At 47.2% G+C, this 16,960-nt stretch overlaps 1 protein-coding gene and 1 pseudogene across 1 annotated transcript; both read left to right on the top strand.

Moving 5' to 3' along the window:
• The first annotated feature begins 227 nt into the window (after window positions 1–227).
• On the top strand, window positions 228–16,883 carry LOC101762223 (annotated as a pseudogene).
• LOC111257742 (3'-N-debenzoyl-2'-deoxytaxol N-benzoyltransferase-like) lies at window positions 6,728–8,502 on the top strand. Its single transcript, XM_022827824.1, has 2 exons — window positions 6,728–7,742; window positions 8,212–8,502. Exon 1 carries the CDS (start codon window positions 6,790–6,792, stop codon window positions 7,618–7,620), a length of 831 nt encoding a protein of 276 aa, XP_022683559.1. The 5' UTR covers window positions 6,728–6,789; the 3' UTR covers window positions 7,621–7,742; window positions 8,212–8,502.
• Window positions 16,884–16,960: the final 77 nt, after the last annotated feature.

Genomic DNA, 16,960 nt, shown 5'->3' with positions numbered 1-16,960 from the left:
TTCCCCGATCTCCTCTCGTTCGTAGCAGGTAGCACGGCTCGGCGGCGGCGGCGATTTTTTTCGAACCTGGTAGAATTCGAAGTTCAAAACCAAACCAAGAACAGATTTGGTAGGGTTGCTAGACGGAAAGAACGGGTCCCAAATCTGACGGAGGGGAGAGCGGAACTACAGTGATTTCTCGACGAGATCCCACGGGGAGGGAGAAATCATCGTCGGCTTCAACCACCATGGCGCTGCTGGCGCTGCAGCGGCTCATGTCCCTGCAGCGCGACCGGCAGCGGCATCTACGGCGAAACCGACCCCTGAGTAAGCCCATCTCTCAGCACTCGCCGGCATCTCATCTCTGATCTCTGTCCGTTTCTTCCATTCATGAAAAAAATATCACCTTTTTATCTGTTATGTCCATTAACTGATTCATTTTAAAATATTTGAGCCGGCTTGGTAGTTGGTACAAGTCTGATAGAATGATATGTGCATTCGCTCGTTTTTTTGCGTGTGTTCACGATCAGTCAAGGGTGGTAATCTGCCTGTGCCCTGTTTCCTTAGCCTCTCCTGTCCTTGCACCAAAACTTTTACAAGCAATGAGAAATTTCTAGTCTGCACTCTGAGTTGATTGATAAAATAAATAATTTCTAGATATCGTTTCCTTTTCTTCCTGACTTGGTTTTTTGTCTAGTCATATTCAGTTCTGTGATAAGCTATCATAACCATCCTTGTTGGGTTGTGCAGATGGATCGATTGCTGCAGTGGGTAAAAGAAAGAGCTTGCCCTGTCAACAAGATGGTCATGGTGATTCCGTATCTGCCAAAAGAATGAGATGCTCAATCCCATCACTTCCGGAGGTACTCTGACTTAAATTTTGATGATGGAAGGCTTCAAGCATAATATCGCCATGGCGGCCCTAGCCACACAAGTTCTTTGAACTATGTTAGCCAATATCATCTATATAAACAGAGAACAGAGCTCCTCACGCTGCAATCGTTCGCAAGTCTTGCACTCCTAATTCGTTGGTGTGAAAAGGAACTAGCCGTGGCGCGTGGGACGTTGGCACTCCAGTGATTGGTGTTGATTCAAAGTCCAAACACACCCGCTGTTCCCGGTCAACAGCCAAAAGATTGGTCAGGCTGCCATTGGCGTCGAACCAAACAGCCCTTTTATCCTGTAGGTGTAACCTTTTGCTCAATACTCAAATCTACAATTGAAGCATATGAGGCCACATCAATCGAGGATACACGACAGAAGGAATTGTTAGTTCACCTCACCTTCCCCAAGCGTAGGTTTCCTTTACTAATTTTGTTCTTTCTATACGAACCCCCTCTCTTTCTCGCAAGAATGAGATGTAGGTAGGGCTAAAAAAAAGATCAAATCGCACCATCTCTATAATAAGTAAATGCCCTTTTTTCTCCGGATACTCGGCTTTGTTTAAACTACTGCTGCTTTCATCTCAACAAACACAAAAAACAGTTACAGCTTTCATCCTAAAAAAATGTTGCAGCTTTAGTTCCAACATAGAACTGTCTGTCATGAGCCTTAGATCCATGTTATCTTCATAAATTGTAGACTTCCTACAGTTCATTTAATTTCTCTCGTACATGCAGTGGCTTGTTCTTCTTTTGCTGTGACTATAGTACACAAAATCCACTGCCTAGCAGTTATTTTTACCAGAACCCTGATTGCGGGATTTGCTCTTAGTCTCTCCCACAGCTATTGTATGCCATCCTTGTCCACCTCAAATTATCTCATTCCTCATATCAATATGTGCCATTCTTAATACTGTCTAATACGAATGATACGAGGTATCGGATTGTTGATGCTCTTTGATATAGTTTCCCCTGAATGTCTAATAGAGATGCACATTGTTCTTTCAAGGAAAATTCTAACAAGGGATCTCCCACTTTGTGAGCTCTTCGCTTTGTAGATTCTGGGAGATGTGACTACGATTTTGCTAACCTCTCTAGAGAGGATTGTTACAGTAGCAGCTTCACCAAAACCTTTATTCCTCCAGAATAAAAGCAGCCATGTAGTGCTTGTTCTTAGGCGTATTGCGATTTCAATCACCTTTGCCCCATAAATGCATATGGAGAATGTCTTTTAAGCATGGAGTTTGTAATACTGTCTCAAGCTTCCCAGGAAGGTACCATGTGATAAAATGAGTGCCTTTTAGGCTGGCCAATGGCCATAAGGCTTTGCAGGCATCATTTATTATGTTTTCCCTGAAATCCAACTGTAACTTTTGATCTCCAACACAAGCAATTGGGGGCATATATATATATATATATATATATATATATATATATATATATATATATATATATATATATATATATATATATTAGAACAGGAAGATGAGCAGGCCTAACTTGTCAAGTTTGCATGTTCATTCTAGAATAAGAAAAGAGGCAAGTCTTGACAACTCAGCATAAGTGGTTTTGCATTAGTCCTACGTGCTGTGTTGTGCTGTAACCAAAATCCTGTGAGCATTGATTGACATGGTTATTCTAGAAAATAAAAAAATTCCAATCTGTCAACTATGTTCGTAATTCAAGCTAGTGTTATGTTAGTTATTATGCTACATAATTCCAGGCAAATGTGGGATTAAATTGCATGTTGTTTCATGATGTTATTTTATTTACATGGTCTTTTTAATCCATTGTCTCTTATAACATGAACAAACCTAGTGCCAGAGTAGTAATTCAGGCTGAAACAATTATATGTTTACAAAACAGTTTGTAGAGAGTGCTGTATAGGCAATTTGGGGTTTGTTCTAGTATTCAGGTGTACTCACCCTTTGCTATTTTGGCCTATTTATAACATGCTATTGTATGATTAAGCATCGCCTTGTGCATTTCTGTTGACAACAATGCACATGAATTAATGTTGTTTATTACTCTGTGCTCTAGTAGTGTAGGTCATTTTAACTTTTCTAGGTATATAGATAGATTTTTCTACGTATCTAGACATAATCCTATATTTCCTACATTTTGGAACGGAGGAAGTAGTGTTTAATCAGTGCTAGCCATTAGCATCTCGGGTTTTTTTTGGGGTCAGAAATCCAAAGTAACATCAATAGGGAAATTTTAATGGTCGTCATGTTTTACAATCCACTGCATTATCTACCTATGCAATGCAATACACCATGTGCGCTTATGTGGAAAGTTATTACCTAGGGTGGAATATTACTGCCATGTGGTTCTGTTGTTTTTCTTTGTCCGGTAAGTAACCATTTGGGTTTACAATCCCAATGTTTGACTTTTCTCCCATGTGTGTGCATGCAGGACATCTTGCACCATATACATTCCCTATTGCCACTGCGTGATGCTGCCCGTGCTGCTTGCTTGTCTCGCGCCTTTCTACGTTCCTGGAGATGCCATCCCATTCTCAACTTGAATAATAGGCACATCCTGAGGAACCACACAAGCATTGGCATTAAGATACTCGCGCTTGACAGTTTTTTCGATGCCTGTAATTATCTCGACAATTGGCTTCAGATTGCTGTTACACCAGGGATTGAAGAACTCACCCTTGAGCTATGTCATAGAGACAATATACAACGTCCCATGCACACTTTTATCTGATGGGGTTCAAAACTCAATCCGGTATCTTCGACTTGTGCACCTTCCGCCCCACAGCTGAACTTGGCCCACTGAGAAACCTAACAAGTCTGCGACTGCATTCTGTGCTTATTTCGGGGGATGAGTTACAGTGTTTTCTTTCTAAGTGTCCTGGTCTGGAGCAGTTAGACCTCAGTGATTGCCAGGAGATAATGGGCCTGAAGATATATACCTTGTGTGCTGCTGCAGCTTCGCTGCCTGAAAGTTTCTTATTGCCGGAAGCTGCAGGTGATAGAGAGAGCAAAGCTCGGAATCTCTCCAGTTTTATCCTTATAGCAGTACCGAGGGTAAAAGGATCACTTGGAGAAACATTGCAAATGAAGAACCTGCGCATGTACCGTTCAAACCTCATCTGTTCTGCCCGCGCCGAATTGCCATCCAATATGCCAAACCTTGAGACTCTTTCCATTGGCTCGCATCATCAGGTATATTAATTTTCCCTAATACTTTTAGTTGTTGTAGACTAGGGGATATTTTCATACAATAGTAGTCATACCGTTTTTATAACTAATCTGAGACATCTTTTATGTTGCAGAGGGTCGATACACCAATGCTGCCTACCAAATTCCTATTCCTCAATCACCTGTCAATTTGTCTGAAATTGACCAGTCCATCCTATGATTATTTTTCCCTCGTTTCTTATCTTGATGCTTCTCCTTCCTTAAGGACTTGGTTGTTGGATGTAAGGCAGTGCTTATTCCATGCATCGTGCAACCTATCTGGTCACTTTGTTGTAAAACCATATTTTAATTCTATTTTATCATATGATCTCTTTTCCATCCTCAGGTAGCTCAGGAAATTATGGAGCACGAATCGATTTTTGGAGGCTCATCACAGCTGAGGCAGATGCCTGAACAGCACCATGGCTCCCTCAAGACTGTGAAGATCAAAGGTTTCCACTCAACCAAGAGCTTGGTTGAGCTAACATGTTATATTCTCAAGAACGCAAAGTCGCTAAGTTGCCTTACACTGGACACCACTTTCGGTGATCCTAAGTGCGATACCGGAATGGTTGGCGGCCGCTGCGCTGAAATGGACAAAGATTTTCTCATGGAAGCTCGTAGAGGTGTCGAGGCCATTAGAACATACATCGAGGATAAAGTCCCGTCTAAAGTTAAGCTGACTGTTGTGGAGCACTGCAGGCGGTGCCATGTTGATAATCCATCTGAATGGGTGTGTAGGTGCAGTGTGGATGTAATAATGTTATCCCTTCAATGTTTTATCACAGTACGTAGGTGCAGTGCAGCGTGTAATGTGTTTAGAGGTCAATGGACCATGCTTTGCTTCTTGTACATGTTACTGGACCTGCTGATCAGTGCTGAGTTTCTTTGGTATAATGGTATCCATTGCGTATGTGAATTTTTGTTTCTGGAGATATAAGCTGACACGACATGTACGTGGAGTTGTAGTTTGTATTGTAGACAACACATGAGAACTGTCATGCATATAAAAATAGAAGGGATGCATACTCTGTCCTACCGGCGCGAGGTCGATCGGATTCGAATCAACCAGCAGCGGCATCACCGGGCTCGCGTCCATGCAGCGAGACCGGAAGCGGCGACGGCGTCGGCGTCACCGGCAGATCCAAGCGCATAGTAACCCTCCTGCTTCTTAACATCTTCCTGGCTCTCTCTTTGTTGCATTTGGCTCTGTCGATGCTTTCTGTCGTGTTCCCTAGCCTGTTCATTCATATTGATGTGAGCCTGCTACCGAATTTTCTTTTTTTTTTGGGGATTAAATTTTCACTTTGGTGGTCACATTAACATCCCCATGCTTCCTCAGGACAAAAAAAAAGAGAGATGAACATAATTTTGGGAGGCAATCTCAAGTACTCGGGTGCCTTTTCTGATTTTCTCCCATGTCTGTCAACTTTTTGTGTTGCAGAAGGATCGATTTCCTCATTGGGTAAAAGGAAGGGATCTCCCTGCCAACAAGATGGCGAAGGTGATTCTCAAGCTGGCAAAATAATGAGAAGTTCAATCCCAAACCCAGACCTTCCTGAGGTATCGAGGCCTTCAATTCTGATGATGTACGATGCTTAAGTTTCAAGCGTACTGCCTCGGGTCTCTCCTCTATTTTAATATAGCTGCAACTCTCCTCCAGGCTCGTTTAAAAAAAAAAGTTACAAGCATACTATTTTACCACGGCTGCTCTTATAGTCATCGGAATAATTCTTGGGACTATGCTAGGCTAGCACAATTTATCATTTATAAAAAGGGAAACAATCTTTGTGCTGCGACTCGGTCACAGCTCTACACTCCTACTGAATTAGTGAGAAATTTGACAATTTGTTCTGACTATAACTGCTCTTTCTGCCAAGGCTGGTAACGTAACAAATCTCTCCAGAACCTTTTGCATAAGCAAGGTCCTTTATTAATTAGTACTATGTCGATAACTTATTAACTGGGCTGATTTAGTAATTACTAATTAGTAATTGCTAGTGTTATGCTGTAACAAGTCCATGCCATCATTGATTGGCATATTCGTTCTATAAGAAATCTGTAAGATGGTCAATCTTTATACCTGCTTCAAATTTCACACCAAAGCATTCTGTTATAGTGGTACCTAGATCCAGAAAAAAAAATGTCAAGGTTTCACGATTGTGCTCTAGATGCTGTAGTATTCATTCATGCTATTTTGCTACCTAAATCCAGAATAAATACGAATTCAGATCTGTATTCTTTTATGATTTATTTATTTATATATATATGGTCATCTTGATCAAGTATCTCTTCATCATATTTAACTACCAAGGTTCTTATGATGTAAATGCCATAACTGTCAGATTCTATTTCATGGGCTTCCGTTAGTCTAACTTTTCAGATATGCTATTTGTCCCTTACAGCAATTCCACGAGTACTTCAAAAAGTTCTTCCCAAAACTATGTATTGGGTGCTCTTTCAAAAAAATTTTCCCTCAAAATATATCAACCCACAGCAAATCGTTAATAATTAGCCCCTAATATTTCAAAACATGCTACGTCACCGTAATTGCAGATCGCTAATAATTAAATCCCAATATTTTAAAACAGGCCACGTCATCGTAATCGTAGGTGATCAGACTAAATTGTGCAAAGCTGTCGAGGGAGGAGCTCACATGGTTTCGCTAGTCCAGAACTCCCAACTCCAGTCTTCAGTCCTCTGCGAGCTTCAGTGACACGGCCGCTAGCGACGACGACATGAACGCCACTGGACTATTGGTGCCTGTGCTCCCACGTCGCCGCTCCCCTGAAACCGCAAAGCATTCCACCAACCACTCGCCGTCAGTCTGTCGCCGCACTGACGCAGCAGCTTCCAACGGCGGGGGCTCACGCACGCGGCACCCCTCCCCCATGGAGTCGCAGTGGCTGCGGGTCCTGGACACCGCGCGCCTGTCGCCACACGCCCCAGCGCCGCTCCCACTCTCCGTCCTCGACGCCGACCGCAACGTGCTCGACGTCACCTTCCGCACGCTCCGCTTCTTCCCGCCTCCCCCACCGCCCGTCGACCCCTTCGCGGTCCTCACCCGCGCGTTCGCCGCCGCGCTCGGCCTCTTCCCCGCGCTCACGAGCTGCGTCGTCCTCGCGGCGTCTGTTCTGTCGGCAGCCGACGTCGACACCGACAGCCCTGGATCGGTGCTGCTCGACTGCCTCGCGCCAGGGGACGGCAATGGCGGCAGCGGCGCGGATGGCCTGGCGCTAGCGCTTCAGGCCACGCGGTTCGCGTGCGGTGGCGTCGCGCTCGGGATGCGGGTGGCGCACGCGCTCTGCGATGGCGCGAGCGCCACCAAGTTCCTTGCCGCCGCTGCGCGGTTCGCGCGTGGGATGGGTCCACCCGACGTGGCGCCGGTGTGGGAACGTCGAGAGCTGCTGGGGCTGAGGCAGCCGTCTCGCGTGGCGACGCCGGTGTTCGACCGTGTCCTCGAGCTCGCACGCGGCGTCCTCGGCGATGGGGCTGACAAGCACGGCCGGCGGTGGCGTCGGCGGCTGGGGTGCAAATGCGCGCCCGGACACGCTCCAGGACTGGGATAGGAATCCAGTGGGGAGCAGTTTAGGCGATTGGGGAAGAATCCGTCTCCCGCGTATATGCGGGGTGACGAAGGTATTTTTAGCGTCCGCGTATTTTTACAGGAAGGATGGGGAAGCTGTTGGAGGTGAGTTTTTTTTCTTTAAATAAGGTTTTGAGGCAATTTTAAGGGAACTTTTGGAGTTTCTTATCTCAAGTAGAAGTTACATATATTCCTTTGTATTTCTTCACAATTTTAACCCATGTATAATATAGCACAATAACACATCATTCCCACAAGTGCACAGAAAAACATAATGGTTGACAGCGAATGCAAGTAAATTTCATGAAGTAGTTGTTAATTGATGCTAGCTGTTAGCAGCCATCTCTTTTCCTCCCCAGAAAGCCACTAATAACACTGTTAGGAAAACTTGTGAATGCCATGCTGAGTTCCTATCTACCTATGTAATCCAGTACATCCGATGCAATTATGTGGAGAGCTACGTGGGGTAGAATGTTACTCCGCGTGATTATGCTATTCTTCTTTCTCCAATTGAAGTAACTGTCTGGACTTACGATCTCAATGTTGATCTTTTATTCAATGTTTGTGTATGCAGGACATACTGTTTCGTGTACATTCGCTAATGCCAATGTGTGAAGCTGCTCGTGCTGCTTGCCTATCTCGCGCCTTTCTACATTCATGGAGATGTCATCCCAATCTCATCTTTATAAGAACACGATTGGTTTGAAGAAAAATGCATATGGAGAGAATTTCCACCACAAAATTAGCCACATTCTTAGGAACCACTCAGGCATTAGCTTGAAAACATTCAAGCTTGACTACAGTGGCATGTGCAGGTTTGATGGAACTAGTTATCTTGATAATTGGCTTCAAATTGCTCTTAAACCAAGGATTGGAGAGCTCACCCTCTAGTTGTCCAAAACAAGGAGAGAATACAACTTCCCATGCTCACTTTTATCCGATGGGGTTCGAAACTCACTTCGGTACCTTAAACTTCGTTTCTGTGCTCTTCATCCCACATCTGAACTTGGTCCCTTCAGAAGCCTAAGAAGTCTTTGTCTATTTTTTGTGAGCATTACGTGGGAAGAGTTAGAGTGCCTTCTTTCTAACTCTCTTGCTTTGGAGCATTTAGACCTAACTCATTGCAAGGAGATAATTCGCTTGAAGATACCTTGCACCCTGCAGCAGTTGACCAGCCTTTTTTTTTAAAATTGTCGGCCCGACAGAGATTGCCGGGCTTGTATTAATTAATAGAGAAGTTAGTTACATAGGCCTAAGCTAAACAAATATATACAGAAATTACAAAAAGGCATTATGAAACGTGATCATTCAGTGATGTGGAAGATAGCGCCCAAGTGCTTGGCTCCCGCTAGAATCCAACATCGTGCCTCCTCCTTGATTTTCACGATTAGTTGACTGATGCTTTTGAACTAGCGTTGAAACACTCGAGCATTGCGTTCCTTCCAAATTTCCCAGGACACTAGAATGATAAGTGATCTTCAAGCCCTTTAGCAGGGCACCACTTGTTGAGCCTGTTTGTGACCACCACTGGCTGACTGATGAAAAAGTAGTCCAATCTCCTCTTGGCGGGACATGTGTGGCCATCCACTCGAAAACTTTCTCCTAGACTCGAGTAGTATAGTGGCATTTCGTTAGCAAGTGCAGAAGGGTTTCGTCATGTGAGTGACACAGCATACAGAGTCTTTGATTAGGCCATCTTCGCGTGGTTAAACGGTTCGCCATCCAGAGTCTATTTGATAGGCGAGCCATGAGAAGAATTTGCACTTGGGTGGTACCCAGATCCGCCATATAAGGCGCTCCATATCCGAAGGTGTTGAAGTTTGGAACTGTGCCAGGTATGTCGAAGCTATGGAGTACTCTCCATGCTTGGTTAGGTTCTAGGTGATGGCGTCGGGTGTTCTTGGAATGAGCTGGACTAATCTTGTTTTGGTCCAGAGGAGGTAAAACTCTGAGAGATCCCTGGCTGATGAAATGGTGGCCACGTTGATGTCCGAAATTCACCTGTCATTTGTTAAGGCGTCCTTCACTGTTCTTCTCCTATTTCTTGAGATTTTGTAGAATGACGGCGCAATATCTCTCGGCGCTTCTCCCTACAGCCATGCCGAGTCCCAGAATTTAGCCTTTTGCCCATCGCCCAGTGTGATGGTCGTCACAGATGCAAACAACTTTTTTATCCTTGTTGTTGCACAGAGTCGGCATACCAACCCATGGTTTGCGTGGTTCCTTCCATTCATGCCACAGCCATCGTAGTAGTAATGCTCGCGCAAACTTTTTTAGGTGCAGTACCCCAGGCCACCCAATTTAGTCAGTTTGCATGCTGTGGTCCACGCCACTTTACATTTTCCGCCAACAATCTGATCTGTGCCGCACCATAGGAAGCACTTTCGCCGCTTGTAAATTTCTTCAAGTACCGTTGTTGGGGCATTCAGGGCAGAGAGATAGTATATCGGTTGTGAGGATAGTACTGCTCTCACAAGAGTTCTTCTTCCTGTTGGGGTGAGTAGCTTGCCGGCCCAGCTGGCCAGCCTTGCGTTTGCTTTGTCAGTTAACATCTGGAAGTGAACCTTTTGTAGCCTGCCAAGTGATAGGGGTAGTCCCAGGTATTTTTACCGGGAAGGTTGCTCTTGCTGCTGGGAAGAAGGCTAGGATGGACTCCAGGTCAAGGCCACTGCAGTGAATGGGTGCTACCGAGCTTTTCTGAATGTTGGTGTTGAGCCTGATGACATTGCCAAATTTGTCAAGCAGCTCCTTGGTGTTCCGAACATCAGCGGTTGTCGGATTAATGAAGATTACGGCATCATCCGCATATAGCGATAGGTGTAGGCGTGCACATTTGCCGCGTAGCTTGGATAGGGCCCCGTTTTCCGTTGCTAGATGGAGGATTTTTTGAAGCGGGTCAATTGCTAGAATGAAGAGGAGTGGTGAGAGCAGGTCCCCCTATCGTAAGCCTCGACCATGTTGTATGTCGTCCCCTAGAGCACTGTTCATGAGGATTTTTGATGTAGCAGTGCTTAGAAGGTTGTGACCCAGCTTCTCCATCTTGGGGGGAAGTCTCTCCAATGCATGAGATCCAACAGGTAGTCCCAACGTATAGAGTCGAAAGTCTTGGATATGTCGAGCTTGAGCATGAGGGATGGCATTCTAGAGGAATGGAAGCGTCGAGCAAGATTTCTTACATACATGTAGTTGTCGTGTATAATTCTCATTTTAATGAAGGCGCTTTGGCTCTCCGATATCAAAGTGTTCATGAACAGTTGTAGACGTAGTGCCATCATATTTGTGATGATCTTGGCTATGGCATAGATGAGGCTTATCGGCTGAAGTCTGTAATCGAGTTGCCTTCGTCTTTTTTTTGGGATGAGCACTGTGTTGGCTGAATTGAGGATGTCAAAGAAGTCATGGCGCATGCTATGGAAGGCATTAATTATGCTCATGATGTCCGCTCTAATTATATCCCAGCATTTATGGAAGAAATTAATTGTAAACCCGTTTGGTCCCGGGGCCTTGTCTCTAGGCATGAGTTTCAGTGCCCTTTTGACTTCTTCCTCAGTAAATTCCGCATCGAGGGAGGAGAGGTCGGTGGACGGCCAGGAGAGTAATTCCCAGTTGAAATCGATGTCCCGTGGTGGCGGTCGTCCTAGGACGGTGGCGAAGTGTGTGTACGCCACCCCAGCTTTGTCTTGTTGCGTCGTTGCCCAACCATCAGATTTCTAGAGCTTTGTGATGAAATTTTTTCTTCTCCTTGAGTTAACCTTTAGGTGAAAAAACCATGTGTTTGCATCGCCTAGAGAGAGGTTCGTTATTCTGGAGCATTGTCTTTTGCACAGACATTCGAGGATGGCGAGACCCATTACTCTGGTTTTCAGCTTGGAGCGCAGAGTTAATTCTTCATCGGATAGATTTCGTGATTCTTGCACGACGTCTAGTTGGAAAATGACCGATTGCGCCATATGGAATAGAAGTTTCGCTTCTGAGAAAAGGTTCTTGCTCCATTTTCTTGGAGCCAGTGTCGTCCTAGCAAGCCTGCCGTTGAGGTGGTGCGTTGGATTTATGTGGAGAATTGGAGCATTCCAAGCATCTCGTACCACTTGCCGAAATCCCGGCATGGATAACCATAAATTTTCGAATTTGAAATGCCGAGGCCGCGGGGTGCTTTCTTGATTGGAAAGGAGCAAGGGGTAGTGATCCGACAACAAAGTAGATAGAGCTTGCATGATGTGGGATGAGAAGGTCAAGTCCCAGGCGTCGTTACAGAACACTCGGTTGAGGCGAACTAAGGTTGGGTTTCGACATTCATTGCTCTAGGTAAATTTTCTATTTTGCAGGTGGATTTGTTTTAGGCTGCAGCTATTGAGAGTTTCTCGGAAATGTCGCATGCAGTTGAAGTTTAGGTTGGAGTTGTTTTTATAGCTTGCTTTGTAGATTAGGTTGAAGTCACCGAGTATTGGCCACTTTTGACTGTGCTGTGGAGCCGGTGCTCAGAGTTCGTGTAGAAACTCTAGTTTGTCGCGGTCTTGTGTGGGGCCATAAACTGTTGTTAGCAGAAAGGGCACTGTAGTCGCTTTTATTTTAATAGTAGTGGAGATTGAGAAAGCTCGTTTGATGGTGTAGTCTAGGTCGACTTCATCTTTGTTCCAGAGAATCAGAATGCCCCCTCGCGTCCCTGAAGGCCCCCCAGCCGGGAGGAAGGTGAAGCTATTAAGCCTGAAACCCCCCACACTCATAACTAGCTGATCGTCGATTGATGTCATTTTTGTTTCCTGAAGACACACAATCTGACAGTGTGTTGTAGCAAGCACTTGTTGCACAGTCGAGCGGCGCGCTATGGAGTTCAAACCTTGAACATTCCAGCATAGAATTTGTAATTCATTAGTAGCCATGCAAATAAAAAAGTAGCTCTGTCCACTGAAGGAAGCACAACAGCTTAGCATGGTAGCTTGAGAGGTTGTAACTGGCAGAAGCATTAGGCGTGCACATTACATAAATATCAGTTTTGAGAAGAAACATTGACGATGGATGAAATGAAAGCTGGAGGCCAACGCTACTGAAAGCCCTGCGCAGAGGGCCGCGATCAGTAACCACAACTAAAGCTTGAAGTAGACACATGGCAAAGACAGAACACAGAGACTTCATCATTCTAGTCGGTATTGTTGATCTCCACCGGTGCTTCCGTGGATTCTGCACCGCCAATTCAGATGAGAGCGTCGGTAGCCTTGCAAAGGTCTTCATCGTCAAGTTGGAATAGGGTTGTCATTGCCTTGATGATGTCTTGTGGCATGGTGCCCTGAAAAGTTGCGACGAACTCCCTGATTGCTTCTTCTACCAGTGTGTAATCGTCCTTGATGTATCCCAAGCGCTGGCATAGAACGTGGTTTGCCCTCTCTTTCGTGGAGAGGTGTTTGAGCTTGCTGTAGGCCTGCCATTTGCTACGGCGCAGAGGCGCAATCTCCGCAGCAGGCTTCTTGAGACGGCGGCCCCTTCTTCCTGGTGCAGGTGGTGGAGTTTGGAAGATCGCCTATTTCGGAGAGGAGAACAACTCAGCAATACCACCAGGAGAGTCTGTTGAGTGTATGTTTTGGGTTGGAGATGGAACCTGTAGCTCTTGGGCTTCATTGTGTTGATGGCAGCCCTGTCTAGTGCCCTAGGGACCATGCTGAGTGTCCCTGGCTGCAGATAGCACCATTGGGTGGAGAGGGCAAGCGTCAGCTCCTGTGGCCGTAGAAGATAGGCCACTCGGGACGCCAAGCACCTGTCCGATGACCCCGCCTGTGCCACCATCTTGGATGAGGTTGTCGAAGCCGTGAAGAGATGTCGTGCCGTGCTGTCCCTGGCTGCAGGCGGCACAACTGAGTGGAAATCAGCTCCTGCGGCCGTACCTGACAGGCCTCCCAGGTCGCCAAGCACTTGGCCAGGGACCCCACCTGTATCACCACCATGTACGAGGTCGTTGAGGTCGTGAAGATATGCTGTGCCATGCTGCTGAATGCCGGTGCCTCAGCTTCTGCCACGGGGAACAGTGAAGCTCAGGCCGGCGCTGCAGTGGACACGGCCTGCCTGGAGCCCCCCCCGCTCGATAGGAATGTGGCTATCGACAGGGAGCAGGACACCATCTCCGCTGCTATCCTGTTGTTGCTGCTGCTGTGGGAACTCCTCATGGAGCTTTGCCAGAGCTTCGTCAACCTCCTGAAGTGAAGGGGAAGTTGGGGGGAGGGGCAGGAAGCTTCTTTTTTAAGCGATAGAAGACATGACGCGTTGGTACCAGGAAGTGTGGATTGCTTGGTACCTTTTGGTACTGTGTTGTCATTGTGGAGTCGTGCGAGGCTTCATCCCCCGGGTGCTCCGCCATTCTTGTCGCCTTGATCAAGAGTTGATGCAACGACCTGGGCGAAGGAGGGGCCGACACCTTCTGCTGCTGGGCGGGCTGCAGGTTGAAGATCTTTTTTGCTGCAGGTGGCGACCTTGAGGGAGAACATTAGCTTGAGGTACCTCTGTCTTTGCGCCTCTAGCTCCTCCTGTGACTTTGGAGCTTCATCGTTGCCGGTCATGTACCTCTTGTGGGAGCCAGTACTCCTATTTTGGCGGCGTGGGGAGTAGGATTGGTCCATCCGCACCGCATCCTGGCGGGGTGGGGACTGTAGCTGTCGTGGCACTGGGTGTGGCCGCGTTGGTGGCGTGGGTCACGGTCGTCGTCGTCCTCATTGTCGTGGCCATTAGCGTCGAAGATGTTGTGGTAGGCCGCGTGGTCGTCGATGCGGTCGCGGCGCGCACGATCGCGACGGTACTCCTCCTCCCACTCGCTTCTACGCTCCTGAACCCGCGACGGCAGTGGTTGGTGGAACGGCTCGAAGGCGACGTCGGTGCCTGGTCGCCGTCCCGGACACCCTAGTACTAGGGGAGGCGTCGCTGCTTCGGCTCGTCGATGGCCGCGTCCGGGTTGTGGTGGTCGGTCGACACCCTGGAGAAGTCATGAATCTACCAGATGTGGATGATGACCTGGTGCTTGATGCCGTGCTGCCGCCACTGCGGAGGAGTGTCGAGGACCTGCATAGAAGAAGAGGAGACGTCTAAAGCGCCTGTCGTAAAAATAAGCCACATAACCTTTGGGATTTTGCTTGGGTCAGCAGTCCATGCTCAGAGCTCAATCCCTTGGGTGTCAGAAGTGTGCAACAAGCTAGTGCCAATGCATTGCAGCGAGTAGGTACGGACAACAATCCTCTCAACAAGCTCCGGTTGCCACACCTGCCTCGGGACGCCATCGAGGACGAGCCGGACCCTGTAGAACAGAGCCACCCCAAGGCTCCGGTGAGGCTCCGCCATGGCCGAACACAAACCTCAGCCCCGTAGCACTTTAACCTGCCCTTGGCATTGACCTCCTCGCAGCTGTGCTGATTCTGGAAGCGAAGGAGGAATGCCTCAGAGCGATGTCTGGTGACGTCGACGTCACTCGGGTGAAGCCTGAAGTCGGCAATGAGAGCCTCCTCCAAGTGTCACGCCGTGGTGTCAGGAGGAACACGCATGGCCCAAGTGACCAGGGTGCACCCCTCCCAGTCCCGCAGCTCTCTGTTAAGCTCGAAAGAGGTGGGGACGTGGAGGCAGTCCTCATTTGGCCGGAGAGCCGGGTTGCCGATTTCGTAGTCTCTCATCTTGATAGGAAGGTGGGGAGCGGTAGGAGGTGGTCCAGAGGTGTGGCACTGGGAGGGAACAGGGGCGTGCCTTGCTTGGACAGAGGTGGGGAAGCTGCGGGTGGCGTTTGAGCGGCAGGAGGCAGCTTTGTGTCCCAGGCGGAGTCAGCGGAAGGGGTCCCGGTAGGAATGAGCGTGATGGTCGCGGGCAAGGCACCGGAAACACCTACCTTGAGTGCGGTGGAGGAAGGTAGCTTTGGACAGGGGTGCAGGCACCGGCTTCCTCATTGAAGATCTCTAGAAGCGGTGAGCTGAGGAGGTGGGTGGCGGGAAGGAATGACGCCTTGAATGCACTATGCACACAGTACCATCTCTCCTGCGTCACCATGGCCTCACCACACGAGTCCATCCTAGCTCAGAGTCGGGCAAGGGAAGACGCGTTGGCGCGAGGCTCGAGGGCGCGACGCGGCACAGGCTATATGCGAATGATGCGGTAATCTTCATTAATCCAACAGCTGCTGATGTTCGGAACACCAAGAAGCTGCTTGAAAAATTTGGCAATGTCACCAGGCTCAACACCAACATTTAGAAAAGCTGGGTAGCACCCATTCACTGCAGTGGCCTCGACCTGGAGTCCATCCTAGCCTCCTTCCCGGGCCTTAACATTTTTGAATGCTCGAGCTTGAAAGCGTTAGAGAGCAAAGCTCCAAATCTCTCTAGCTTTTTCCATAGAGGAGTCAGGGTTAATTTCTCACACGTGGAAACATTGCAAGTGAAGAAGATAGACATGGAGCGTCCAAACTTTATCTGTGATGCTCGTTCCAAGCTGCCATCCATTATGCCAAATCTTAAAACTCTTGTCATCGAATCAAGGCATGAGGTATGTATTCTCTTAAGAGATAAGGTGTTGTAGGATCGTGATATACATGGATTATATTATTCATGCCTGGTGTTAACGAATCTAATACATGTTATATTTGTTGTGCAGGTGGTTGATGCACCAATGTTGCCTACCAAATTCCTCTACCTTAAGCATCTGACCATTTGTCTAGTATCAGGATCAACCATTATCCGGCCATATGACTATTTCTCTCTAGTTCCATTCCTTGAAGCATCTCCTTCCTTGGAGACTTTGATATTAGATGTAAGGCGTGGTGCTGTTCATTCATTTCACCCTGCAAATCTATCTGATCAATCTAGGTCCATTTAATTGAATCACATTATCCATTTCATCGTCAGGTGACTGCGCTACGTTTGGCCCATGAATTGATTTTTGCGGATTCAGAACTGAGGCACATGCCTGAACACCACCACCATGCCTGTCTCAAGAGTGTGAAGATCAGTGGTTAGTTTCAGCTCTGCAAAGAGCTTGGTTGAGCTAACATGTTATATCCTCAAGAATGTGGTGGCACTTGAGTGTCTTACATTGGACACCATTTATGGTCCTAGGTGTTATCAGCAAGGTAAGTTTGAAAGGTGTATTCCCATGGCAGACGGTGTTCTCATGGAAACCCCTAGAGCGCTCTCGGCTATCAGAACACACATTGAGAATAAAGTTCCATCTACAGTTGAATTAATTGTTCTGGAGCCTTGTAGCCGGTGCCACGTTGAAGGAAGATGGTGAATATTGTCGCAGTCGGGCAATGCCATTCAAATTTAAATTTAGGTGGAGCAAGATCTGTTCCATCAACTATTCATGAC

Source organism: Setaria italica, chromosome VI (assembly GCF_000263155.2).
Source record: "Setaria italica strain Yugu1 chromosome VI, Setaria_italica_v2.0, whole genome shotgun sequence".
NCBI classification, from domain to species: Eukaryota; Viridiplantae; Streptophyta; class Magnoliopsida; order Poales; family Poaceae; genus Setaria; species Setaria italica.
The sequence above is the reverse complement of the archived record's forward strand: the minus strand, read 5'-3'. Positions and strand labels throughout refer to the sequence as shown.